Source organism: Pseudochaenichthys georgianus, chromosome 17 (assembly GCF_902827115.2).
Source record: "Pseudochaenichthys georgianus chromosome 17, fPseGeo1.2, whole genome shotgun sequence".
NCBI lineage: Eukaryota > Metazoa > Chordata > Actinopteri > Perciformes > Channichthyidae > Pseudochaenichthys > Pseudochaenichthys georgianus.
In genome coordinates this window covers 26,734,683-26,760,284 of record NC_047519.1, presented here as the reverse complement: position 1 = coordinate 26,760,284, position 25,602 = coordinate 26,734,683, and the positions used below count along the sequence as shown (strand labels likewise).

The following is a 25,602-nucleotide window of genomic DNA, read 5'->3' as shown; positions in this document are numbered from 1 at the left end:
ACGCATTATGGAGGCTGTTGCATGTTTTAATTTATTTGAGGTTAAAAAAAAATTGCCCTTTCTCAAAGAAAATGCAAGCCTCCTTGGCCACTTCATTTTGGCGACAGCTGAGTGGCAATTATAATTATGCTTCTTTGATTCCATGATTGGATTCTGGAGTCAGTACAGTGACGGCGGGGTATGATTTGATGTAATCATTTTGTGTTGATAAGAACCCGAGGTTCATATTCTATCAGTCAACAATCGATGTAGCACAAAGCAGTGTTAACAATAGGCAGTAAACATTGTGTGCATCTTCTGCATGTGCTGCTGTGTAAGGGATTAACTAAAGATTAAGTATTAAGTATTCAAAAAGCATATTGTTGCAATCTGCTCTAAGCTGTAACTGTTGGAGGGCAGAACAAAGGAATTGTATAGAACTAGTACATTATGTCAGAGCTGCCGTTTCATAAATGCCCATGAAGCCTTGCAACAAGAGAGTCCAAGGTAATGGTTATATATGACAAGAATAAACCAAACATTGGCCTGTAATGAGCTTTGTACTGCCTGTAAGAGCCCTGAGGAAAATACAAAACTGCCCAAGAATTTCTGGAGGCAGCATACCAAAAGTAGCAAAATCATTGTTTTAACAGCTGCAATTAATATCTATAACTGTAAGAAAAGTTTCTTAAAACAAATCATTATAATTTAGGAATACAGTACATTACTCCCTTTACGTTGTTCCTTTGTCTTATTCTGGAATGTAAGTAGGCTACATGATTTATGTAGTGTTTGTATGCATCTTATCTGCAAAAGTATAAAGATGTGTGAACAGATAGCAGAGAAGTTTAAAGTTGCTCTATAACCCAGAACCTCTACAGCTCTGTCAATTATACACTTTCATTTTATCCCCTGCATGCACCTCTCTTATTTCTGCTCAGTAATAGCTCAGTACATGTCGTCTGCACTGTCCCATGTAGAGGGACATTTTAGGACATGGCAGGGGGAAAACCTACGAGTGTATTTGCTCTTCACATTGCCTGCCTCTTATGTGGTGCTACCCTTTGCTTGGTGAGGAATTGGTTCATTTTGTTGTACTGTAGTTTGATAACTGGAAACTTTAAATCAACTTGAAATTAATAACATTTTTGTTATCTTTTGTTTAGCCCACAACAAAAATATTAGGTGAGTTATTTTGTTTTTCAAGCAAGATTGACTTTTGTCACTATTCTGATTTTCTTTCTTTTCAGTAAAGTTTCTGAACAGTTATTTTCACTACCAATTTCACAGACTATGATGTTGACGGTGGACGTGACCTCGACATTTTTGACATCAATGAAGGTATGTCGACATTTTTAGTCCTCATACCTCCATTATTGTTTTTTTATGTACTTTTCAGAGAGCATTGTTTACCATTTGTTTATTGTGCTTGGTGTCCATAGACGCAGGGTTGAATCTTGTAGAGGGGGACATCGTGCTTGATGAGGTATGTCAATATAACTTCATTTATTTTTCGATATGGAATAAAGCTGTTAAATTTCCTGTCTTCGTGATTGTTTTTATTGACTGCTACAGAGGCAAACGAGAAATTCCATAATAGGAGATGAGTACAGGTGGCCAAAGACGATCCCATACTACATGGAAGATGACTTAGGTAAGAGTGGCTGTTGCCGCCTGGATTCACAAGCTGTTTCACCCAACACTACATGCAGTAAAGCAGTTATAAAAGCTTCATCTTTACCAACTAGGTTTTTAAAGTGCTGCATACACGTCAATGTATTGATAATACTGATCCAATCATACAATGATGAATAATGACTGGTCGTTCTGCATAAAGAATACTTTACCTTTTGGTTCTTTAAGTACATTGTTAGATGCAGGACTTGCAGTTAAGTATTTTATATAGTGTTTTAAAAAAGTTCACAATCTTAAGTGACTTCAGCCCTTGTGTTTTAGTGACATTGGCTCCACTCCCTCACTGTTGTAGGTCCCCTTGCCCCTACTGTTGTATATGTAAAAAATAATAGCAATTGCAAAAGTCAAAAAAGAATTCCTACCTAAATTAGTTTTTTATTTTCTTCTTATGTCATTGAAATACGATATTTAGAAAAGTGGTGACACTTCTCTTTGCTATAGACTGAGCTTGTGTTTTTGCAAGTGACAACATATAGAAACAACCAGAAATACTTTTTAATGACCAAATAAGGAAACATTTACATGTTATATGGGTGTGCATTAACACATAATTAAGTGACTAATGTTTAAACGAGCAGAAACATTAAAACAAACTGATTTTGTTTGAAAAAATATTTCCATTATCTGTATATACTGGTATGTTATATTTAATTATGTCAAACTTGTGCTCAAAGCGTTAGAGCGAGTGAGTGAGAACATGTACACCACAGGGGGTATGATGTACTGTATGTTTGATGTTCAGTCATTTACAGTCGATTCAGACATTCAAGTCTTATGGGAGTGATCTTGAACCTTAACATTTAAATAATTAAAGGCCTTTTATGAATATTCACAGCATTACTTTATACAGTATAGTATAGGATCTGTGAGACATTTTTCATAACCTTCAACATAATTGCTTTATCATCTTCTCTGAAGAGATCAATGCAAAAGGTGTGATTCTGAAAGCCTTTGAGCAGTACCGGCTCAAGACCTGCATTGAGTTCAATCCTTGGAGCGGAGAAGACAACTACATTTCAATCTTCAAAGGCGGCGGGTAAGGAAAAACGAATTTGTATTCTGTTATGGTCTTTAGAAGGCAGGACAAGATGTACTTTCTCAAGGATCAATTCATTATTTATACTGTATTCTATGATTCAAACTAAAGTTCTCAGTGTGATGTTCATTAAAGCCTTGAATGTATTTGATCCAAAAGCTGTTTCTCCTCTGTTGGAAACCGGCGAGTTGGGAAGCAGAGATTGTCAATAGGGAGTAACTGTGACCGCATTGCCACCATTGAACACGAGTTCCTTCATGCTCTGGGTTTCTGGCATGAGCAGTCGAGGGCAGACCGTGATGATTATGTTAATATCATGTGGGACCGCATCTTAGAGGGTAATGAACCTGCCACTACTTTGACAACTAAAGCAGAATAAAGGATTTGATGATTCTTTGAATGCATACTCTAATAAATCAGTAAAAAAAAAGCACACATCATTGAAGAAGTTTGTTACATAGGACTTCATCCAGCAGTTAATGTATTGCTTGATTGATGCATCTGTTGTTTACTTGTTGAATAATCTTAGCTAGATAATCATTATGAGGACATAAAGGAATATCACATCTTGTATCTTGGTTGCATTGACCTATGCTCCTCCTATGATCTGTCATTAAAGCAAATTGTACCTTGATGAATAAGCAATGTTTTATCAGGTCTTTAAAGAGGTTCAGCATGATAGGCGACTTTGATTAGTGATCCTAATGAACACCTCTAATCCACCCCCACATTGTGATAAGGAACTGCACTGACACCTCTCTTTACTCCTGATCCACAGGAAAGGAACACAACTTTAACACCTACGACGACACCACCTCCAGCTCTTTGGGTGTGCCCTATGACTACGGCTCCATGATGCACTACAGTAAAAACGCTTTCCGTAATGGCACAGAGGCAGAGCCCACCATCGTCACCAAGATCCCTGCTTTCAGTGATGTCATTGGCCAGCGTATGGAGTTCAGTGACAGCGACCTGCTCAAGCTGCACCGCCTCTATAACTGCAGTAAGAGGCAACAACAAAAGTGAAATTGTATTATCTTGAGCAGAAGTGTTGTGCCAGTTCATACCACCATTCTTCTTACACCGTATTCTCTTATGTCATTTTTAAATGTCAATTAGATGGCTTATCTTTAGATTTGTTTGGAAATAGGTAGATAAGCAAAACATTGTCCTGAATAGTTGATCAGTTTATAGCAGTTCAAAGTCCTAAACCTGTGGATGTTTATTGTCTTGTCTTATAGCCGAAGGGTCCACTTTTCTGGACTCATGTGACTTTGAACGTGAGAACATCTGCGGTATGATCCAGGGAGAAGGGAAAACAGCAGACTGGGGTAGGATTGCCAAAGCTGAGGGAGGACCCAACACTGACTACTCCAACATGGGCAAATGCACCGGTGAGAATTATTGTGCACGGACATGGTGTAGTCAGTTGCACAGCTCTGCATCAAAGGTTTACCTTTTCATTTGTTTCAAGTCTGTCTCCGAAACGTATGCATATACCTATACTGCATGTCTGAAAAAACAATTGAAATACAATTCCGGGTGATAAAAAAACAGCCCTTGTCTGTAAAAGGTTTTTCCAAAGCTAGAGTCTCGCTTCAGCAGCCAAATCAAGTGGGTACCTTCTTGATACTGTCATCTTAGTATGACATTCTCATGTTAATAAATAAATGATAAAATGCCTCCACTACAAAGCAACTAGAAAAAATAGAGGGAAATTCAACACCCACATTTTAAAAGATAACCACTTGATTTATTTGTTGAATGGATGGAGCCTCTTCACCACTGAACTCTAAAATGCAATTCAAAAATGTTTTGTTCCAAATCTCCTATATTAAATATACATTTGGAAGGGAACGGTCTTTGAGATAGACTTGATCACGGTTAATACATTATATAATCATTTCTATATGATACATTGGCTTGTAACCTTCTTCTTATAACCTTCTGTGCAAAAAGCATTACAATAAAATGTAGACCTAATGCTTAGGTACTGACCTTTTTAATCAAGTGAAATTTGCATCTTTAGGCTCGGGGTATTTCATGCACTTCAACACTAGTGCAGCCAGTAATGGGGATACGGCTCTACTGGAGGGCAGGATCCTTTACCCCAAAAGAGGATACCAGTGTCTGCAGTTCTTCTACTACAACAGCGCCGGCCCCAGCGACTCACTGAAGATCCATGTCAGAGAATATGACACAACTAACCCCAACGGAAAACTGCGCCTTATACAGACCATAGATGGTACATTTTACATTTCACTACAGCTCAAAGTGTTACAATTTTGCTTGTGAAGTGTGGCTATCAAATAATTGCTTTTCAATCAAATCAATGTTTTATCTCAACAGGGTCCCCTCAGGAGCAGTGGCAACTGCACCATGTGAGTCTTGACGTCAAAAAGAAATTCCGAGTTGTCTTTCAAGGGACCAAAGAGGGTTCTGGGCCCTTAGCAGGAGGACTGTCACTGGATGACATCAACCTCTCTGAGACCACCTGCCCAGAGTTTATATGGCGGGTGAAAGACTTCGCTAACGTTATGGACAACACCCCGGCAAACACATCTATCTTCAGCCCACCATTCACCTCTAAGGAAGGTTACACCTTCCAAATGGAGCTGTACCCCAGCGGTAAGACAGGCTACCCTGGGGAGCTGTCGGCCTACGCTCATTTAGTGGCCCGTGAAGGCGATGTTGGACAGAAATGGCCATGCCCCTGGAAACAGATAACCATGATGCTGATGGACCAACACGCACACATCCAAAAACGCATGTCCAACCAGCGCAGTGTCACCACTGACCCCAACATGAAGCCAACAGGTGCAGCAACATCAACTGTCAAAAAGATTCAGGTTGATGATTGTTTACATGAAACAAAATAATGAAAATACTATATTGTAAAACCTTTCAATATTCCTTTAAACAGGCTCCGACACGTTTTTCTGGGACGACCCTCGCAAGGTGGGCGTTGAGGTCACACAAACAGATGGGTCCAAGTATTTCCGAGGGCCAGGGGCCGGCACTGTAGTGTATCTCACCCACCTCAGAGCCAAGAGCAGGGACTTTATCAAGGGGGGAGATGCCATCTTTCTCCTTACCATGGAGGGTAAAAGCACCGTATTGCACTATAAACTCAATACATTTCATGTGTCCCTTTGAAGCTATGAGGACTGTATTGCTGTTTATGTTAAAAGAAACACACCCATCCTGTCATATAAAATATGTATTCATTAATATGCTAAATAATCATCATGGGCTACTGCACGACATTGCATATTTGTGTGATCATTACCACCTGTGGGGCATGATTACACCCATGATTTATTCACAAAGTTGTCAGAAAACACTGCAGTCAATGCAATACCTGCTCTTTCATTTGCTTTCTTCTTCAGATGTGTCTCATTTGACGTTGAGCCAGCCTCTACCTCCCACGACCCAGCAACCTAACACCACAGCACCCCCTGGTGTCTGCCTCAATGTGCAGTGTCTGAATGAGGGTGTGTGTGTGGTGGCTGAAGGGAAGGCTGCCTGCAGGTGAGAGCTCTGACTGACCCTGCAATCACTATGCTGTTAATGCAAAAGACATTCTCACGCTCTTCTTCATGGCTTTGTGGTATTATAATATAAGATAATTTCATTTTTTTATTTCATAGCTTCCATGTTATGCAAACCAATGAGTAAAAATCAATGCAACATAAGACAGACACGTTTTCAATCGGTTTTGTCTATTTTGTACTATATTTGTATGAAAGAAATCAGCTGTTTTATAGATCTTAAAAGGGCACCTATCATGCTATTTTTAGGCAATAGCATAGGTCTCAGATAAATATATAAAAAAACATGTCTATGAAGTGTTTTGCTCAAAATACCAAACAGATCACCGATTCTAGCCATGCCTCATATCTCTCTATTTCACTTCCTGTTTCAAAAGTGCTGATTTGATGTATTACGCTTACATTTTTTTATTAAATTGATACAAAAAAAAGAGGAGGGGGCTGAGCTCATGCGGGACCCGGCAGCAGCTACTTACTAAACTAAATACTGCTGTGATGAAACGCCATATCATGGATTATCAAGGATTATTTCTGAAACAGTATGGAGCTCAAAGGCTTTCTCTCTTGCCGGTTACACCACAAGGTGAGTTCCTTTTTATGTCCTGCTTCTTCACACACATGCTCTGTACAGGTTAGCTCCAGGGGCGGACTGGCCATTGGGAATACCGGGAGTTTCCCCGGTGGGCCGGTGCTGTGTGTGGGCCGGAGGGCCAAAAAAAAAAAAAAGTTTCTAAAAAAAAAAAAAATTCTTTTTTTTTTTGCCTAAATCCTACCGGCCCACATTTGTAAGTGTTCCGGCCCAGCCCAGCCCAGTGGGGTGTGGCCAGGGTTGGGTTGTAACGGAATCTGATTACAGTTACTTTCGTAAACCTGAAGTGAATACATTTTGGATTACTTATTGGAATTATTGGTGGAAAGATTTCCTCACAACATGTAATATTCATTACTAAAGGTACAGCCTTGTCTGGTTTCTTGCTCAAGGGCACCACGGCAGGGCAGGAGGTGAACTGGGACCTCTCCAAGTAGAAATCCACACTCCAAATAGGTCTGGTCGGGGACTTGAACCGGCGACCCTACGGCTCACAGTCCAAGCCCCTACTGACTGCCATAGATTTAGTCCCTAATTTTGCTCTCAAAATGGACCAGATTGATGCATTTAACTTCAACATTTAAAAAAAAAAATCTTCCCGGGGGAGCTTGCCCCCGGACCCCCCTAGAGGAGGTGAGGTCCATCACCTGCCCACACCCCCTGTTAAATTGTCTCACCCACATTGAGGATGCTTCGTACATCGCCCATGTTTTATTCCATGTGTCAAGTCAGGCAAATTTGGTCAAAATGTTATTGCATCAATGATCTGTTAACATTAAAATCACTAAATATATGCCGTAACTATTTTTGCTCTAGGCAACTCAAGGGTTCAATGTGATTACTATATGAATAATTGTCCAAAATAACATTAAAGGCATAGGGTTTTTTGTTAAGTAACATACTTTCGTCGCCGGCCGGCCGATACATGCCGCGCATTAAGTGGGCCTGTCTGTCAATTAATCCCCGGGCCACTTTTTCCCCCCAGTCCGCCCCTGGTTAGCTCTGAGTGCTAGCGATGCTAATGTAAACATGCACCGACCATATTACGTCCAAAACAGTCGGGCATTGTTTCTGATAGGGCCGTGGGTGTTAAAGTACATTTCCGATATTACGTCATATCGGACGCAAATCTGGATCAGCTCCGTTGTAGCCCCGTTTTTAGAGATTAGGGTACGAAGGAAAAGAGAGGGTTTTATTTTCTGATGCTGCGTGAGTTCCCTGACACACCGGGGACACATATTTATGTATAAAAGAAAAAAAAAGTGCATTTTGCATGATACATGTAGGTCCCCTTTAAGGTTTTTGCTGCACAAAAACTATTAACGGAGAAAATAATTAGCTAATAAAAATCAATAAAGAAATACCTGGCTGAATTTATTTAATTCTAAAATTTAATAAAAAGGTGTCTCTTTCGCGCCCAGTACATAATACATTGTTGTATCTTATAATTATCTCCTAGAAAGCAAATAAGCGCATTGCAAAACACATTTTTAAAGGGATCACTGTGTAATATTTGGTACTCTTTTCAGTGCTCTGTGTTTTACTTTTTATCATTGTGTTTTTTCATTAACCTTAAAATGATCCCCTTCAAAATCTACATCAGGATACACCACGACAAAAACAGAACCATTGATGCCCCCAAGCCCTACACACTGTCCCTTTTTATATAAAATGTTTCAGGAACATTTGATTAGAACTGGTACCAATATTTGATGGTCAATTTCCCCGAACAGCACTTCATATAAATGAAGCTAGAAAAATATAGCAAAACGTTTCCTTTTTGATTCATTTTCAACTTGTTTCATTAGTTTACTGTAAGTTCTTCCACACAATTTCCATCACTTTCTATAAATGCCGGGGAAACCTTTGGGTACATTTTTGTCTCTCATCCTCTCCTTTCTGATCTCCAGATGTGTGGTGGGCGATGACTGGTGGCACTACGGGAACAGCTGTCAGCACAAGGGCTCAACCTCAGATAAAACCACCCTTGCACTTGCCTCTTCTCTGTCTGTACTGGGAGTAATGCTAGTGGTTACAGCAGTCAGTGTCATCTGTTTGAAGAAGAAGTATAAGAAACGCAGTGATGGCAACAGTATTGTCCTGGAAAACACAGGCGCCAATTACAAAGTGTAGTGCAAGTCCCTCAACTTTCCATTGATAACTTTTTGAACAAAAGAAAACCACATAAATGTAAGAGAAAAAAAATGATATTTTCAGTTCAATGATTATGCTAAATTGATCATTCATGTTCAATGCTTTTGATAAACCACTTTGCATTTCTAGATGAAAGACTTTTAACTCCAGTGCTTAAAGGTAAAGCAATTCCATACTGTGTAGAAGATGATCATACCACTGTGTGAGATTGCCCTCTTCTGGTCATTCAATGTAAAAACACTCAAGCAAACCAAGATCCTCATTTCAAATAAATTATTTTGAAATTCCAAAGTCTAATATGAATCTTTTCACATTTAACATAAACTCATCATTAAGACACATCCAAGACAGCATGAATTATATTCACAAATTTAAAATTTATTATACCAAAGACAGGAACATCTCTTTTCCATGTGGATATATTTGTTTGTATTACTGAACTTGACACAGTCATGCCGGTGATAACAGTTACTGTAGGAGGGAGCTGGGACTAATATTGTGTGTGGGAGTCTGTGTTTGTGTGTTTTTGTATATGTATGTGCGTGCATGCAAGTGTGCATGCAACAATCTGTCTATTAGTGTTCATTAGATACAGTGACGACTACAGGACATCACAATCAAACAAAGTGGAGCAAACCATGGCAACTTTGTGTAGTTATATTGCATGGAATGTTGGGTTTTTCTGACCTGCAATTGCACATTAACATGTGTATGTGTGTGTATGTGTGTGTCGTATTTGTGGGTCTACGCTGTAAGATAAAAAGAGGGGGTGACATCTCCATAACAGCAAATTAGCAAATTCTTGGTGAACCTCACGTCCTCCTCACCACTAAAACCTTCACCGACATACAGGTACGTAGTTCCTTTTAAAAGCATCAGTATACAACATTTCTCTTATTTACAATCATTGGAAAAAAATCACCGTTTCTCTCAGAGAAGATTAGTAAAAGTGACTGAGTCACCATAAAGAGTATGCAACTCCTAGGAGTTAGTATTTCACATTTCTACAAAAAATTTCTATGCCATTTTACAGGCCAAGAGCCATGATTTACTGAAGAAATACAGTATTTTAAGTGCCCTATCTACAACAGTTAAGTGTGGTATTACTGGTGTACCATTCAACAAAGTTCACTGATAATAAAAAGATGATGCGTCTCGGTTTTAAAAAGTTCTTTCAGCAACTTCACTGCTTTCACATTAAAAGATATGGTAAGTTCTTACAAAACAAACAAACAAACCATGGAACTGTTATCCATATAAACAAGTGTTGTGGCGAGCTAATGCTATTGCAAAAAGACTAGTGTTGCAAACATACTCAGCTGGTCGTCTAATGTAAAAACAACGTTACACAGTCTTTGAGAAGGGCACAACTATGAACATCAAAAGCTGTGTCCACAGCCTTTCCAAAAGGGTTGAGTGTCATTAAAGGGATCATTTGCTTTTTAAACTCTACGAGTTGTTTGGGTAGAAGTGGGAGGGTCAGGTTACAGTGCATGATCTCCAATGATGTGGCGGTTTAAAGAAAAGAAGGCTATATTAAAAAAAAAAAGAAGAAGAAGAATGATCCAACTGTGCATTTTAGAGCCTCTTGAGGAAACTCATTTGTTTGTGTCCATGTTCGGTACATCAGACTGGTTAGGTCAATGGTACAGTAAGCTTCTGTGCATGCTGCAGCTGGGAGTGAGATGAGGCTGTAGTCGTGTTGTTGTTGTTCAGAGAGGGGTGTCGTAGTAGTCTGTGGGCTGATCGGTCCCAGGCGGCTTCTGCTGTTTCTGCTGATGCTGCTTCATGATCTCCTTCACCTCCTCCTCCAGCTCCGGCGGGATGATGAACTGGTCATCTGGGTCGGGCTGGGCTGGAGCTGTGAAGTAACCCCCCGACTTCTTAGAGGGAGCATCAGCGGCCACCTCAATCAGGTTGTGACTTCTTTCCTGACGTGCCACCGACCCATTTGGCCTCCTCTTGCCTGCAGACTTCCCGCCGTCCCCGCCTCCTGCTCCCACTCCCTGCCATGACTCATCTCTCTCGAACCCATTCTCAGCCTCCCCGAGGCCCATGGCGAGCGCTTCCTCCAGGGGCTCTGGGGTGCACGGTGGTGGAGGGGGGTGAGTCAGCATGGGGCCCTCTTGGCTGGAGGATGAAGGTAATGATGTTTGCGGTGATGAGGAGGAGGCGGACTCTGCTTTGAGGCAGTGGATATCCGCCTCTACTTCCACACGGCTCCCGTTAGAGAACACACCGGCGATGGGCTCCTCGTCCTCGCTGTCCAGCCCGTTGTCAGACAGCGCGCTGGAGAAGGTGGCGCTGGACAGCTGCCTCTGGAAGGACCCCGCTAAACATGCAGGATGGAGGGCACAGCAGCTGCGGGAAGACGGCAGCTCTGAACCCGGGAACAGGTACTGGCAGTGCTGGGAGCTTGTGTGGGCCTGTTGGTGCTGCAGGGACAGCGAGTGGGCCTGATGGTGCAGGGGGAGGTTTGGATGGTGGGGCTGCTCGTGCAGCTGCACCAAGGAGCTCTGCGGTGGTTCATCTGATGAGGCTGTGGAGCCCACCTCGCTGCTCATCTCGCTGGTGCTGATCTCACTGCTGATTTCACTGCAGGAGGAAGGGACTGGCAGGGAGCCGTCTGAGGGCCGCTCCTTGATGGCAGAAGACGACGGGGGGTAGGGGCTCAGTCCGGGGCTGGGAGGGGGCTGGGGAGGCTCTGAACAGCAGCAGGAGCAGCAGTCCTCACTCACACTGAGCTGGACCACAACTGCGCTGAGGCTGTCGGTGCAGCCGTATCCCTGCGCCAGCGTGCACAGCTTCTTCGCAGCAGCCAGGCCGTCAGGGACGCTTCGAACAGCCTCCACTGCCTCGGTGGGAGACACAGCATCCCACAAGCCCCGGCTACCCAGAATGAAAAACTCATCCTGGGGGGTGAGAGTGACTGTCTGCACGTAGGGACAGGGTATAACCGATGGATAGAGGAAGGAATAACCCATGATTCGCGTTGAGTCGGTCACACCATTCACCTTGTTGTCCTGTAGAATAGAGTATAAACATCAATATTGAGTTGATGCAGCTTGTATTTTAAATGACATGAATGTACTTTACATCGATTTCAATATACTAGGGATTTCAAGGATGTCTACCTCAGTGATGATAGCCCTGTGCTGCCTGATCCTGCGGTATTCTTCCTCAAGCCCAATATTTTGTAGCAGAGACAGCGATAATGGCTTTCCATCACGGCACAGGATGGCCTGGCACTTGCCCACATTAGCAGCTGTGAGGGTGAAGCAGCCCCCGGGGTCAGTGGGGTCATGGCGGATGTGACACAGAGCCGCTGAGCCACCCAGTTTCTGCCCCGCAGTTCCCAGTTTTCTATGGTGGCAAAGAAAGAGTGGACAGAGTCAATATTTGAAAGTTCTAGTCTCAATTTGTTTCAAATGTAATTTGTGCAAGAACTTTGAAAAGTATGAATTGATAAAAGTGCCATGTACTGTACCTCTGCATAACAAGGAAGGTGTTGGTCATGTAGTCCTCTTCGCTCTTGGTCTTGTGTATTTCTTCTGCCAACACGTCATTCATTGTGCACTGCAACAAGTAGGGCACCTCCACATTCCTATCACCATCGAACACACCATACAGAGCCTCACGACTCCCGCAGAAACTGTTCACTGTAAGAGCCGCAACACACAGTCTGAAAAGAAATCAAAAGAAGGCCATGGCGTTATTGAGGCATGTGCTCAGTGAGGAAACAATGAGGGATTCAAAAATCCACTGTTCTCCAACATTGATCTAGTACCACACTTACTAATAATCATGGGGGAAAACTATGGTCATTTGACTGTACAGCAGAACTTCCATCATCAAAGCAGATGTGATTGAACACTTAAGTGGAAACATTAGGTACAATTGCTCGAATCACTCCTTTAGAAAGCACGTTAAAAGTGTTGAATTGACATTTTAGCCCATACAAATAATTCTGGCACGGAAGTATGCAGGATTGATTTTTCACAAAAGGCACCGTTTCAATATTTCCCTCGTTTTAGTCCTCTGGCTTTAACAATGCACGTCCTCGAGAGGTTTGGATTAGTGTTGCTTCACTGGATTAGTGTGAAGGTGGTTGGTTTTCTTGTCATTGACTGAATTTGACTCACTTATTCTTAACGCCCGAGGCCTCTGTGTAACCATGACTCCACACAGCAGGCCCACCAGATGCCTCATTCGACGAGAAGGTTGGAGGCGGATCAATACGGAAGCAGCGGATATTACTGAAAAACAACAAAACATACAATAGATGACATTCACTGTAAAGACACAGGAGCCACTCGCAGTATTTTACTCAGGGTACTTTTATACAATGGTTTATACCATTAAAGGTTAGATAAGTATATGTACAAATAAAGTTATTTGGGAGACTGGACCATAAAAACAGCAATAAATATGTTAGAAGAACAAAAAACTGCAAGTAACAAAAATATATAAATCTCACAAATGTATCGATTATTACAATAAGCAGTATTTTATTTCACCGTATAACATTTAATTTTACCTTCTATTTTTAGCTCATCTCTTACATTACTTCTTGACCTATTCTTATAGTTTTCTTATTTTTTAAATAGTTTTTTGTCTTATAGATGTTTATGTTGCATTGTTGGAGGACCCAGGGACTTAACATTGTTATTGCTATAACTACACTGTAGCTTTGCATATGACAATGAAGCCTTTTAACCTTTAAACCTAAATGTAAACAGAGCTAATACAACACGTGATGAAAAATGCAATACTTCTGTGCAAAATGTAGGTTATAGTCACATTACTACAGTAACAAAAGACCTCCAGAGACCAACAATGACATACTTGAGCTGCTCGAGGGTCTTGTGGTCCAGGTTGAGACGGGGGTTTCCAGTCAGGTCCAGCTCCTGAAGCTTTGGAGGCAGATTCTCTGGTAGTGTGATCTCATTGAGCTCATTACAGCTCAGATCCACACACTGGCAACAGAGACAAATATGTGAACACTCACACACACACACTCACTCACACAGTTCAAACTGGGGGTCTCGTACGCCTACTGTACATTAAGATGCACAGAGATGTTATGATGCATTACTACTGTCTTACTTTCATCTCCATCAGCTGCATGACCTCAGGGAACACCTCGATGGCGTTGGAGTGGGCGATGAGTGTGTGCATTCGCCGGCAATTCATGATGGTTGTGGGCACAGTCTTCAGCATGTTCCCGCTCAGGTCCACCTCCTCCAGCTCCTCCAACTTGGCCATTTTACTGAAGAACGAGGGGGAAGCATTTCAGTTCAGTATGTACAATGATGATAAATCCATTAGCTAATGGGTCATTTTTTCATGTGCAGATTAACTGCATAACTCATTCTTTATATCCTTGTAAATTATTATCTTCCTTTTTTGGTTTTCTGTAGAAAATAATAATAATTGTTCAATTACTAGTATTCCTTTTAAAATAGAATATAAGATATTCATACAGTATATTTCAAAGTAAGCGTAAAGATAGAGATATGTATCGGCCAGCTATCAATCGCTAATATATCTTGTGTATATGTTGGCCAATAGCCACAGCAATGTCAAAGAAAGAGTATGTACACTATGATGTAATTTAAAGACAATGTCACATTACATTAATTGTTTAGTACATATTGTTAGTTCTAGCCTTAATGAAAAATACAGTTTCAGAAATGAAGAGAAGAGTAAACGAAGGATAATGTAAGTTCTTTACCTGGCTGGAAAGGTCTGGAGATGGTTGTAGGCCATGTGCAGAACACGAAGATGTGTATGGCCGGTTAGCTGGGGTACACACTTATCTGTCAGCCGGTTATTGGTCAGGTACAGTTCTTGCAGGATACTGTTGCTTTCCTCTGATAGGCTGGATGGCGGCAGGTGCTCTAGTTTATTGGCTGACGCATTTACACACCGTAAACTGAAAGTAATAATAAGGGTAGAGTAAAAAAGTTGAGTCACTTTAATTTCAAACTTCTACATGGAATCCTACTTCTATGACCTCCATTAAAACCTCCCCCTCTCTCATCCTTGCCTTGCTCGGTTGTTTTTTATAGGCCTGTCATCGTTGCCCTTGGATATCTATCTAGCCCTTGATTAAAATCCTATTCATAATTTCTGTCCTTCATCTTAATCTCTTGCTACACTTAATCTTCTTGTGTCAGGTGCATTAGTTGATCAAGACAAATCACTTCAGCGGATGATTAATGCTACCTGTCAGATTTGAGGAACAGGTTGCAGGGCAGCTCCACCAGTTGATTGTGCTGTACGTCCAAAACCTCCAGCAGAGGGCGCTCCACCCTTTCAGGCAGCTTCTGCAACTGGTTATGTCCTGCACTCAGCTTTCTTAGACTGTTGCTGCATAACAACCTGCCGCAGGAAGAATATACAGATGGTTGGGTCAGTACTAGAACATTAATGATAAACAAATACAGGGTTATGAACGTATAGATAGATGTATAAATGACAGATATATGGTGACGTTGTTGGTCAGCAGTGTTGGGTGTAACGTAACTACTTTTGCCGGGTAAAAAGTAGTGTAACGCGCTACTACGGAAAATTTGGTAACGTAACGTAGTTTCTTCTTCAATTCGCCGCAACGTTACTTTTCCCAGGGACGAGTGACAGTGACACTGCCTACTCAGCTGTGTGCTTACGCATTAGGCACGAGCTCTCATTCCACACTGTACGTGATAGAGGCTGGCCGCTGGTGGTGGTATGAAGACTGAAGAACAGTGATGGCAAGCGAGAAGCAGGCGCAGCCAACGCTAACATTCGAGGGATGGAGGTATTCCCATGACTTCGAACTTGTTGAAACTAAGGGGGAAAATGTGAGTGTAAGGTGTACGTTGTGCCCTGGACAGAAACTTGTGTCCACTGCCGTTAACTCAACTGCCAACCTCACCAAGCATTTGAAAGGAAAACATGCTAGCATGAAGCTAGTAGCTCAAGATCCCCGGGGAAATGATGATATTTCGAGTCCAAGCCTATTTAGTAGCCTATTGATATGATTTGCACTAGCTTTGCACCTATTTTGGGGCTAGCCTGTAACCCTTAATGATTATGATTTTATATTGATATTGTTTGATATTATTGTGTAGTGGTGGTGTTGACGCCTATAGCCCAATGTTTTGTTAAGTGCTCTGTGGCATTTTTTTATAATAAAGAGCACAAAAGAAATATCTGTTATGTCCTCCATAGTAGAACTTTATGTAAGCCTACACATTTAGGAACAGAGATGGGGTTCTGCCCAAAGTCGAGCAACATAAAAGTAACGTAAAAGTAACGAGTAACGTAAAAAGTTACTTTCCTTTAGCAACTAAGTAAAGTAAGGGATTACTTTTTTAAAGAAGTAACGAGCAAACACTACTTTTTAAAAGTAACTTCCCCAACACTGTTGATCAGGGAGAAACACGTGATTCTTCCACACAAATGGCATGACATGAGTTGAATTTAGGCTGAAACAGTCATTGAAATGATGAAATGTGCAGGGTGACAACGGGGGCGAGGAAAGGATATGAAAACGGAAAAATAGCAGCGCCTCTAGTGTAGCCTGCAGCTGAAATTCATCATTCTAACGCAGTGCTTCTCAAAGTGTGGTCCGTGAGCGCCCCCTAGTGGTCTGTGAGTATATTGGTAACATTTCACATTTGAAATAAATAAATACATTTAAGTTTTCCGCACTCTCGCGGGAATATCTCCAATGGAGCGAGCTTAAGTTTCACTTTTGATTGCATGATATAGCCCAGATAAACACCTTCATCACACATGTTGCCACTTGTTTTTACCATTTTCAGGCGATTTGTAAAAAAACGATGTGTTTTTTGGATATTTGTGGAGTTAGGTGGTCCGCGAGTGTTTTTTTATTGGTTAAGTGGTCCTTGGTATGAAAAAGTTTGAGAAACACTGAACGCCTATTGGGTAAAAAATAAATCTGCAGACATGAGGGGACCCGTTGATGAGAGACAGAGGAAAATGAAAAGAGAGAATCAGACGGAAGAAGGTTGACAAAACCAATGTGATACAGAGAGAGGAGGTGAGCTGAATCTGACCTTCTAAAGGCAGTATCAAGAGGAAGGAAGAGGATGGACGGAGGTCACAGGCTATCTCTGTGATTTATGAGGCCCTATGGGGGATAGATGACTTTCCGACAAAGGCCATGAAGAATAATGCAGCACAGTACTCCATTTACAGACTCATGTTCTGAGAGGGAGAGACTCACCGTGCCGGGAGCTCAGTGATGAGGTTGTGGCTCAAGTCCAGAACTTCCAGTTTCTTCGCTTCACAGAGCCATTCAGGCAAAGACTCCATATGGTTCCTACATGAGAAGAGGGGATGATGATGAATTACGCTCGGTTTGTAAAGCGAGATGGCTTGCATAATGTACCAGAATATTGCATGTGCTTGAATTCCCAACAGTACTGCTCTAAAATCGAACAAAGGAAGCAACTTTAGCTCTGATTGAAAGATTGCTTTTTTTGTCTCCATATTTTCGTAACGTAAGTCTCAGCTGTGTTGTGTTCCAGACACATAAAACATGTTCAACTCTTAAGAGGTCCTTAAAGTAGTAGGAAAGGAAAAAAGAATTGAAGTTAAAAAGCAGAGTTTTCTTCGTTTACTTCCTTATTGACCACAAGGACTCTATGTAAAGGGGCCTATCACTAACATAACAATTAGAGATCATGTGAAAGGTCAGGGCTGAAACGGTTAAAGAGTGACAGCCCTCTAACGTCAACATTCGACCACACTTTCAAAGATCTATTTAGCAAGTTATTTGGTAGTTACAAAACCTTAAAAGATAGTTCTCCCATTTTCACTGAACTGTTGATGCTACCCTGAGTATTTTAGGGCAGAGAGGACATACTATAAATGAGCAACATTTTTCTAAAATACTTTCCCAATTATAGCTGTCCTTGTGTGTCAGTGTGTTTGTACTTGTGTGATTTCTCTTACCTCGAGATGTCCATGTAACTAAGATTAGAGGGCACAGGACTGACATCCAGTTGCCGTAGCTCTGTAGGGAGAAATCCAAACACATTAACCTACAGCAAGGACAGACGCGGCCTATTACAAAAGCAGGTAGATGGAAAATGGAGGGAAGCGTTGAGGAGGGGGTGGGGGGGTTCTTTAATAACAAGTTAGAGATGGATGACGGAGAAAGACAATGAAACTGCAGCACTGACTTAATTGCACAAAAGGACATTCGGTGAAACAAAGTTATATAGAAGGACAAAGTGACATCTGTGAGGTGGGATAGAAGTTATTTGGATTTCAGTTTAGACATGGCGGTGAGGAGTGTAGTATTTGTATCCACACATACAAATCCTGCGAGCCAAACCCACCGTTGTTGGAGGCGTAGATGCCTTTGAGCAAGCAACTCTTGGTCTTGAGGCAGCTGATGCGATTCCTCTCGCAGTGAAGCACCTCCAGCCGGGGGAAGACCGAGGCGTCCAGCTCCGTCAGCCGGTTGTCCCTCACGTCCAGCTGAGTCACGTGTCTCAGCAGGTCAGGCTCATCCGGCACCATGCTGGAGATCTTATTCAACCTGACAGAGGAAGCAGGGAGGAGGTTCAGCTCCAATTGGATCAGGTTGAACCGCACAGGCTGTGGCCTTTCTTGCAAGGCAGGGAACATGCCTCAGGAGATGGCTGATATATAGTGCAGCAGCTACTTGAGTTGGTTTCATATTCAGTTGTCATCATTTATGGCAAAAACTGATATCACTCCGACTCTTAAACAATAACCAGAATGTGGATTATATATTCAGGCTAAAGCATCAGCCCTCACATCATTGCATTGGTTGTCTTGATTAAAGGTGGGGTAGGTAAGTTTGAGAAACCGGCTCGAGATCGCTAGAATTTGAAAATACACAACCGGAGAAAATCTGCCACTTCCTTACAGAGCCCCTCCTCCAACACACACGAACGCGCACATGACCAATGAGAGCACGAGATAAGTTTGTGCCCCGATGGAAGGGTGACAGGCAGGTAGGCCATCCAATCCGTTTAACCGGGCCGGCCGTTCGTACTTTTTTACAGTACTACGGCTTCTACAGATGACATTTTTTTTATGGATTTTTTGTCAAAGCACTTAAGATATTCATTGCTATCGGGATGTTAAGAGCATTCCATGGAATATAACAAAAAGTGTATCTCGAGCCGGTTTCTGAAACTTACCTACCCCACCTTTAACAGGCAATAACCTCTGATGGGAAAATGATGCTTTGGTTTTTAAACTTAAATAAAAACAGCCAAAACAGAAGTTAAACAACTGGTAAAAATGAACTTTGTTAATATGAAATTGAGTTACTTTAAAAAAAATGATTAAGTGTTTTTTTTTTGTAAATTGTATGGTTATGCTTTCCCTGGGTTTAATTGACTAATCATTTCAGCTTGTCTGGACGCGTTAACAGGCAATATATCAACAGAAACAAACAGCTGCAGCCCACATCAATCTCATCAGGTGATCTTTGCTCAAACAGGAATGCTGGAAAACGTATTTACTGACCTCGTCTAAGCAAAGTGAGAAGGGGTGAAGTATTAACTGAAGAATAGTGCAAGTCACTCAAGCTCTATGTGTTTACTAACAAAGAGGAGACACCTGATGATTTCCTGATTCCGTGCTGTCTGGCTGTCTGCTTGTGTTTTGGCTTCCTCTTGATGTTATTCTTTCTATCAATTATGGGATAACAGATTTCCTTGAGTTCTGGAAAAACCATTACAGAGGACTTTAAGGGACACTTTGATATACTTTATTAATCCCCGTGGGGAAATTGTTTCTCTGCATTTGACCCATCCTGTGTTAGGAGCAGTGTGCTGCCATTTTGAACGGCGCCCGGGGAGCAGTGTAGGGAACGGTGCCTTGCTCAGGGACACCTCTGTAGCACTTGGTCTTGCCGGGACTTGAACTGGTGACCTTCCAGTTGCTAAGGCAAGTCCCTATTGACTTCGCCACCACATATGTCATTATGTTAATGACATAGTTCTCTAGTAGATCATTCATAAAATCCCAAACATAAGCGATCATGATTTCTCTTCTTTTTTTCTGAATATTTGTAATATGCCTAAATTGCCGTACCTTAGATCGATGTGTTTGACTTGTAGAAGTCTGAAATTCTGCAGTGTGAGTGTTTCTAGGTTGTTTCCAGCCATGCACAGCTTCTCCATGGAGGTTAACTGCTCCAGCACCTGCGGCACATGCTTGAACTGGTTGAAGGAGAGGCCTAAGTAACTCAGCCTCTGGAGGGAACCCAGCTCTTTGGGAAGCTCATCTAGACTGTTGCCGTCCAAAAGGAAAGTCTGCAAACTGAGAGAGGAACAACAAATCAGACGTTTGACCACATCATGAAAGAGGCGATTGGCAAGATGGCAATTCAATAAAGATTTGTTTTTATTTAGCTTAGGATCAATGACGCTTTGTTAGATAGAACTTGTGCAACAATTTCAGCATTCAGTACACTTCATGTCCAGCAGATGACAGTAGCGGGTTAAATGCCCTACCGGCCACTACAGGAATTAACAGGCATACCAGATCATTCCTGCAGATTAACTTCTCATCTAGCCCAGCTTCTACCCACATACCTGTTTTATAAGTTTACAATGAGCTTTGACTCTAAAGCACAGGCTCTTCCCATGAGCCAGTACTGACCAAATCATTTACGTATTTGCTTATGTCATGGTGGTGTAAATACACCCTAGAAATGCATTAATTGTCATGTCCATTAGTTCTACCGCCTTTCATATGTGTTAGTTTTGATTTTGTTGATGTATTTTTAACGAGTGCTCTGTGGCCTATTTCATTTGTTATTGTTAATTGTATTGTTTTTTTTATTACTGGAGCTTGTGTTTGACTTTCTGTTTTATTACATATTTTACGCAATGTAAGGTGACCTTGAGTAGGATTAAAGGCCCAATTCAATATAATGCATTATTAATATTTTTGTATATATTTTAATTTTTTTCTGACAATCCTTTAAAGAGTGAGTCAACTGATTTCCACAGGCAGGGGAGCTCATACTGGATCTCTACCAACACTTCAAATGATCTGAGCATTGCATGAGAACAAACTGGTTTCCTGCCAGCAAAATCTGATTTGTTAAATTCTCTTTAAAAGTTTTACCTAGAAATAAATCTGTGATTACTTTGAGGGATAGAGTACCAATGTCACCCAGTAAACCTATTATAACACCAGAACCAATTGACATCTTTCATTTCAACCATCTAATTCAGTGGTCCCTCAATGAGGGATCAATACTTTACTGACAGTAAAGTTCTCAAGAAATGCAGCACACATTTCCATAAAAAGTTGAGGCCAAAAGAAAAAAGGAGATGGTAAAAACTGGATTTTCATACAACAGGTTTGCCCAACAAGAAACTAAACAAACTTGTAGAAAACACTGGTAACAGCTTTAAAACAGCTGACTAACGGACTGGAGTAAATTGACTTGCATAAACCAACAACTAAACGCTGGACAGGCTATGAAAGGCAAAAAGCCACAAGCAAGTGGAGTCGTTGTTTTCTCACATGTTGAAACCAGCAAAGTACATCATGGTGGTTGTTATGCCATGTACCTGTTGCTAGGTAACTCCCACATTTGGCTATGAGGTTGGTTTGTGAAAGGGTTCACTGACTTCCCACCACATGAGATGGCATCAATGCAAGCAAGCACAGGCCCCAACTCAGCAGTAACCCAAAACAATAAGAGAAACAGTGAAATAACTCCAAACATTACAAGTCAATTGCAGATAAATGTAAGGTAAACACCAGACACAAAATACATTTTAGAAAAAACAACGAAGGAGGAAAAGCAGGCTGCAATATGTCTGACATTTAGATAATATGTTTATTCAGACTCTGAGTTTGGCAAAGATTACGATCTTGCAACATATACACTGTTGGTTTTAACCATAGTCAAACATCAGGTCTGTATCCTCAATAACTTCCTTCTGTTACTCACTTGGTCATGGCCCCCACAGAGCCTGGGACACAGGTCAAGTAATTACAGCTGAGGTTGACCTCCATCAGCGTGGGGATGTCACAGATGGCCAGGGGGAATTGACCGATGTGGTTGTTGGACAGGTTGAGGCTCCGCAGACGAGAAAATCTGCAAATGGAGGATAAAAGTGTAAATGAAACATAAGAGGAGAGGTTAGGGCTGCTCGATATGGCAAAAATCATAATCTTGATTATTTGGGTCAATAATTGATATCATGATTATTAAAAACGAATATCCATTTACTTTGAAAACATCTATTTATTGGAAAAAAAATGCAAACAGTATGTTTTTAACAGTTGATTACCCTGAACTTTAAGTATAATTCAACTGAAAAACCAATAAAAAAATAAAATAAAAAACAAATACAAATAAAGAAAAAAAATCGTTTTATTTCGATTATGTTGTTTTCATAATCGCTGCAAGCCAAAATCGTAATTGCGATTAAAATACGATTAATTGAGCAGCCCTAGGAGAGGTAAAGAGGAGCTGAGAGAAGGCGAGCAAGTGATTGGAGCTGTAGTTGCATCTTGTCAACATGAATATTGCAACAGAGTGGAAGATATTCATGAATATATTCATTGGCAACGGAGCAAAGTATAGCTTACCCAAGATTTGTGTCAGTGAAAAACACACAGTTGGATTGAACTCAATCTAAACCCCTCACATTTGAATTGTTTAGGAAACAAGCACAGCGTTGACGTCTCTGTTGTTCATTCAAACACTAGTGACCAGTGCTATTTGGCATGGTGTCCTATGGCACAGCAGCGACCTTCAGAGGGGTAAGCCCCTTAGAGAGGGAGGGAGCAAGACAACAAAGCAACGCAGGGGAAATGACTCTGTGTCTTTATTTATCCATCTACACACATACAGACACACACATGGGACCCGTTATCACCTATCATTTGCACAGCGAGAGCAGCTATGGCGAGCAGGAGATGGGCAGCGTGCCATAAAAGCACCGCGGGCAGGAGCAGCTGCTTCAACTGAGACTACTTGATTTACCTCCCTTTGCACACACACACAGGTTGCACACACTATAAATCATGGTGATGGAGAAAAAGGCAACGAGACGTCAGGGCTATTGATTAGGGTGGCCAAGTAATTCCAGCTGAGGGTGACTCCTACGGGCAGTGGGTGGGGGGTGTGTGTGGGAAAATGTCATTCCACCATTAAATCAACCTCTGCAATCTGCTGAGTAATGCTCATACCCCATCCTCCGACTTTGCCTGTCTGTGTCATATTCTGTCATTCTGTCCTATCATGCTGTTGTTGTTGTTGAGTTTTCCTAACTCCTCTCCTGGAGTTAGGAAAGGAGGAGTCACAATTTAAAGCGGCATTAGTTATTTTGTATCTGATTATTGGATCATTTGACTATAGGTTGTGCTTGTAGTTACATCCAAATTAAAATTATGTCAACATATGGAGTTACGCTTTGGCTCTGGCAGGCCTTTTTAGCATATTTTAGCTTATTGTTTTGGATTCACATCTCTCATATTCAACTATTACTAACTTAATATCTGGACGTTTTTCTTTCTATCAGACAAAAACATTCCATACACTAGCTCACGCCTTACGGTATCAAATAGCTTAAAGACAAAGTTAGCTACTAGCTTGTAACCATCGGTATATTTGTTGTTGAAGTTACAGAGCTGAAAGGAGTGGATATAGGAGTTGCATTCATCAGGTGGACAGAACCAAATAAAAGGCTAATGCGGTGTGCAGTTGTATCTGTTCTTTGGGCAAATACAACTTTATCACATAACATCCCAATGTTGCGACAAACACAAATCTATAAATGCACATTTACCAACAAATATTTGTGAGCTGTGCAGAGACCTTCAGCCTCCTTTAGTATTCCAGTCACAACTCCACTATCATCAACCTCATTTATAACTGCTGCAACCATGAAAAAAATATATATATATTTCTCAGGAGCTGGCGAAAAAAACATAATGGGAAAAAGGGAAAGTGGATATTGGATTTATATTTTCTTTCGGTGAGCAGAAACACACGCTAAATGAATGCTAATGTTGCTCTGTGTTAGCTGAGTATCCCAACAAGCAAACCAACCGTACACCATAAATTAACATATTAATGTAAACAATATACTTCTCCTTCACCTTAGTAGCCGAAAGAATACAATAACTCCTTTTACTTGGTCTCGAATACTCCTATACATATATTATCTTTCTGCCTCTTTTCTGCCCGACTTTCCTCCGTCTCTTTTGCCTTCTCCCATTTACTGTGATGTGTTATGTCCTTCATGAATTGCTAAAATATCATACATATGTAAAGAAACAGGCACAAAAATGCAATCACATGCATGGAACGTCACATATATCCCCTCGGTGAGTGGTGACCTCTGTCTGACAGGGGGACGCAGGGTGTGGAGGCAGTCCCATGCCAGAGGGGAGAGTTCATATCCCAGACTACTGATTATGCATGTCTGATTGGCAAATCACCGACCAGCTAGTATTTGGCCAGAGAGAAAGGGAGGGGGAGAGGCATGCGGCAGGTTCACACATTCCATTCCTCTTGGAAAAATACAAAGCACTATGACCCCATGTTAGATGTCAGAGAAAGCCAGTGTTTATACTGCAACAAAAACAGGCTCTCACATAACGTCCACACCAAAACACAGAGCATTATTGTTCCTGACTCCAGCTCTTTTGACTTAAATCTCTCAGGGGCAAAGCAAGTACTTAAATAACTCTGCTACATGTTTTTGTCAAAACGCCTCTATTTTTAGCTTACTATTCATCTCTTTCTCATTACTGACCTCCTTTTCTGTCATGCTGGGTCAAATACGGATGAGCCTACTTAGGTTTGGCAAAGATAAATGGTTGTTATCTCCATTGACCATCAGGGGAGCTGTGCTTCACTTACCCGATTTTAAAAAGCAGATTTTTCCTTTGCATCATCATCTTTTTAATACCAGTCTTTATCACAAGCATTTATCATTTAGAAAAGGATAAATCCTGACCTCCTTCACAATACTCTCAGAAAGGCACACAAGTAAGCCAGATAATGCACACAGCCGTACACACAGACACACATTCCATTCAGTGCAGTCATCTTAAGTAAGAACCAAACGCCATACTGTATCAGGACTTTGTATGCACTGACCCCAAATCTGTAGCCTGCAGCCACTTTCTGTTGCATACAAGCAAGCGACTCTCTCTCCCTCTCACATGTACAGACACTCCATTCTGCAAACATTGCACACACACACACACACACACACACACACACACACACACACACACACACACACACACACACACACACACACACACACACACACACACACACACACACACACACACACACACACACACACACACACACACACACACACACACACACACACACACACACACACACACACACACACACACACACACACACACACACACACACACACACACACACACACACACACACACACACACACACACACACACACACACACACACACACACACACACACACACACACACACACACACACACACACACACACACACACACACACACACACACACACACACACACACACACACACCTTGGCTGTGGGCTTTAATCTGGAA

At 41.5% G+C, this 25,602-nt stretch overlaps 2 protein-coding genes across 2 annotated transcripts in view; one reads left to right on the top strand and one right to left on the bottom strand.

The window, feature by feature from the left end:
- The first annotated feature begins 452 nt into the window (after positions 1 to 452).
- mep1bb (meprin A subunit beta b) lies at positions 453 to 9,295 on the top strand. The gene is made up of 13 exons (XM_034104863.2): positions 453 to 486; positions 1,246 to 1,320; positions 1,422 to 1,465; positions 1,555 to 1,633; positions 2,593 to 2,710; positions 2,870 to 3,048; positions 3,489 to 3,713; positions 3,952 to 4,104; positions 4,740 to 4,955; positions 5,060 to 5,527; positions 5,634 to 5,813; positions 6,100 to 6,241; positions 8,761 to 9,295. The coding sequence occupies exons 1-13, from the start codon at positions 453 to 455 to the stop codon at positions 8,981 to 8,983; spliced, it is 2,136 nt and encodes a 711-aa protein (XP_033960754.1). The 3' UTR covers positions 8,984 to 9,295.
- Positions 9,296 to 9,361: 66 nt separating this feature from the next.
- Positions 9,362 to 25,602, bottom strand: part of phlpp1 (PH domain and leucine rich repeat protein phosphatase 1) — a 48,113-nt gene continuing 31,872 nt past the window's right edge. Inside the window, exons 5-17 of the mRNA XM_034104322.1 lie at positions 21,975 to 22,121; positions 20,096 to 20,323; positions 18,361 to 18,563; positions 17,972 to 18,032; positions 17,241 to 17,336; positions 15,233 to 15,388; positions 14,739 to 14,939; positions 14,111 to 14,273; positions 13,850 to 13,980; positions 13,147 to 13,260; positions 12,492 to 12,686; positions 12,139 to 12,367; positions 9,362 to 12,027 (exon numbers count right to left, since the gene is read on the bottom strand). Coding sequence (XP_033960213.1) covers positions 10,717 to 12,027; positions 12,139 to 12,367; positions 12,492 to 12,686; positions 13,147 to 13,260; positions 13,850 to 13,980; positions 14,111 to 14,273; positions 14,739 to 14,939; positions 15,233 to 15,388; positions 17,241 to 17,336; positions 17,972 to 18,032; positions 18,361 to 18,563; positions 20,096 to 20,323; positions 21,975 to 22,121 — 3,235 coding nt within the window. The 3' untranslated portion in view covers positions 9,362 to 10,716. The remainder of the gene's footprint in view (positions 12,028 to 12,138; positions 12,368 to 12,491; positions 12,687 to 13,146; positions 13,261 to 13,849; positions 13,981 to 14,110; positions 14,274 to 14,738; positions 14,940 to 15,232; positions 15,389 to 17,240; positions 17,337 to 17,971; positions 18,033 to 18,360; positions 18,564 to 20,095; positions 20,324 to 21,974; positions 22,122 to 25,602) is intronic.

What these genes read in the sequence shown, in the direction of transcription:
- mep1bb (XM_034104863.2), top strand. Translation starts at nt 453, where the DNA reads ATGCCCATGAAGCCTTGCAACAAGAGAGTCCAAG. An exon ending in TTGCAACAAGAGAGTCCAAG is followed by an intron (nt 487 to 1,245) that starts GTAATGGTTATA and finishes GTTTCTGAACAG; the next exon opens with TTATTTTCACTACCAATTTC. An exon ending in CTACATGGAAGATGACTTAG is followed by an intron (nt 1,634 to 2,592) that starts GTAAGAGTGGCT and finishes TCTTCTCTGAAG; the next exon opens with AGATCAATGCAAAAGGTGTG.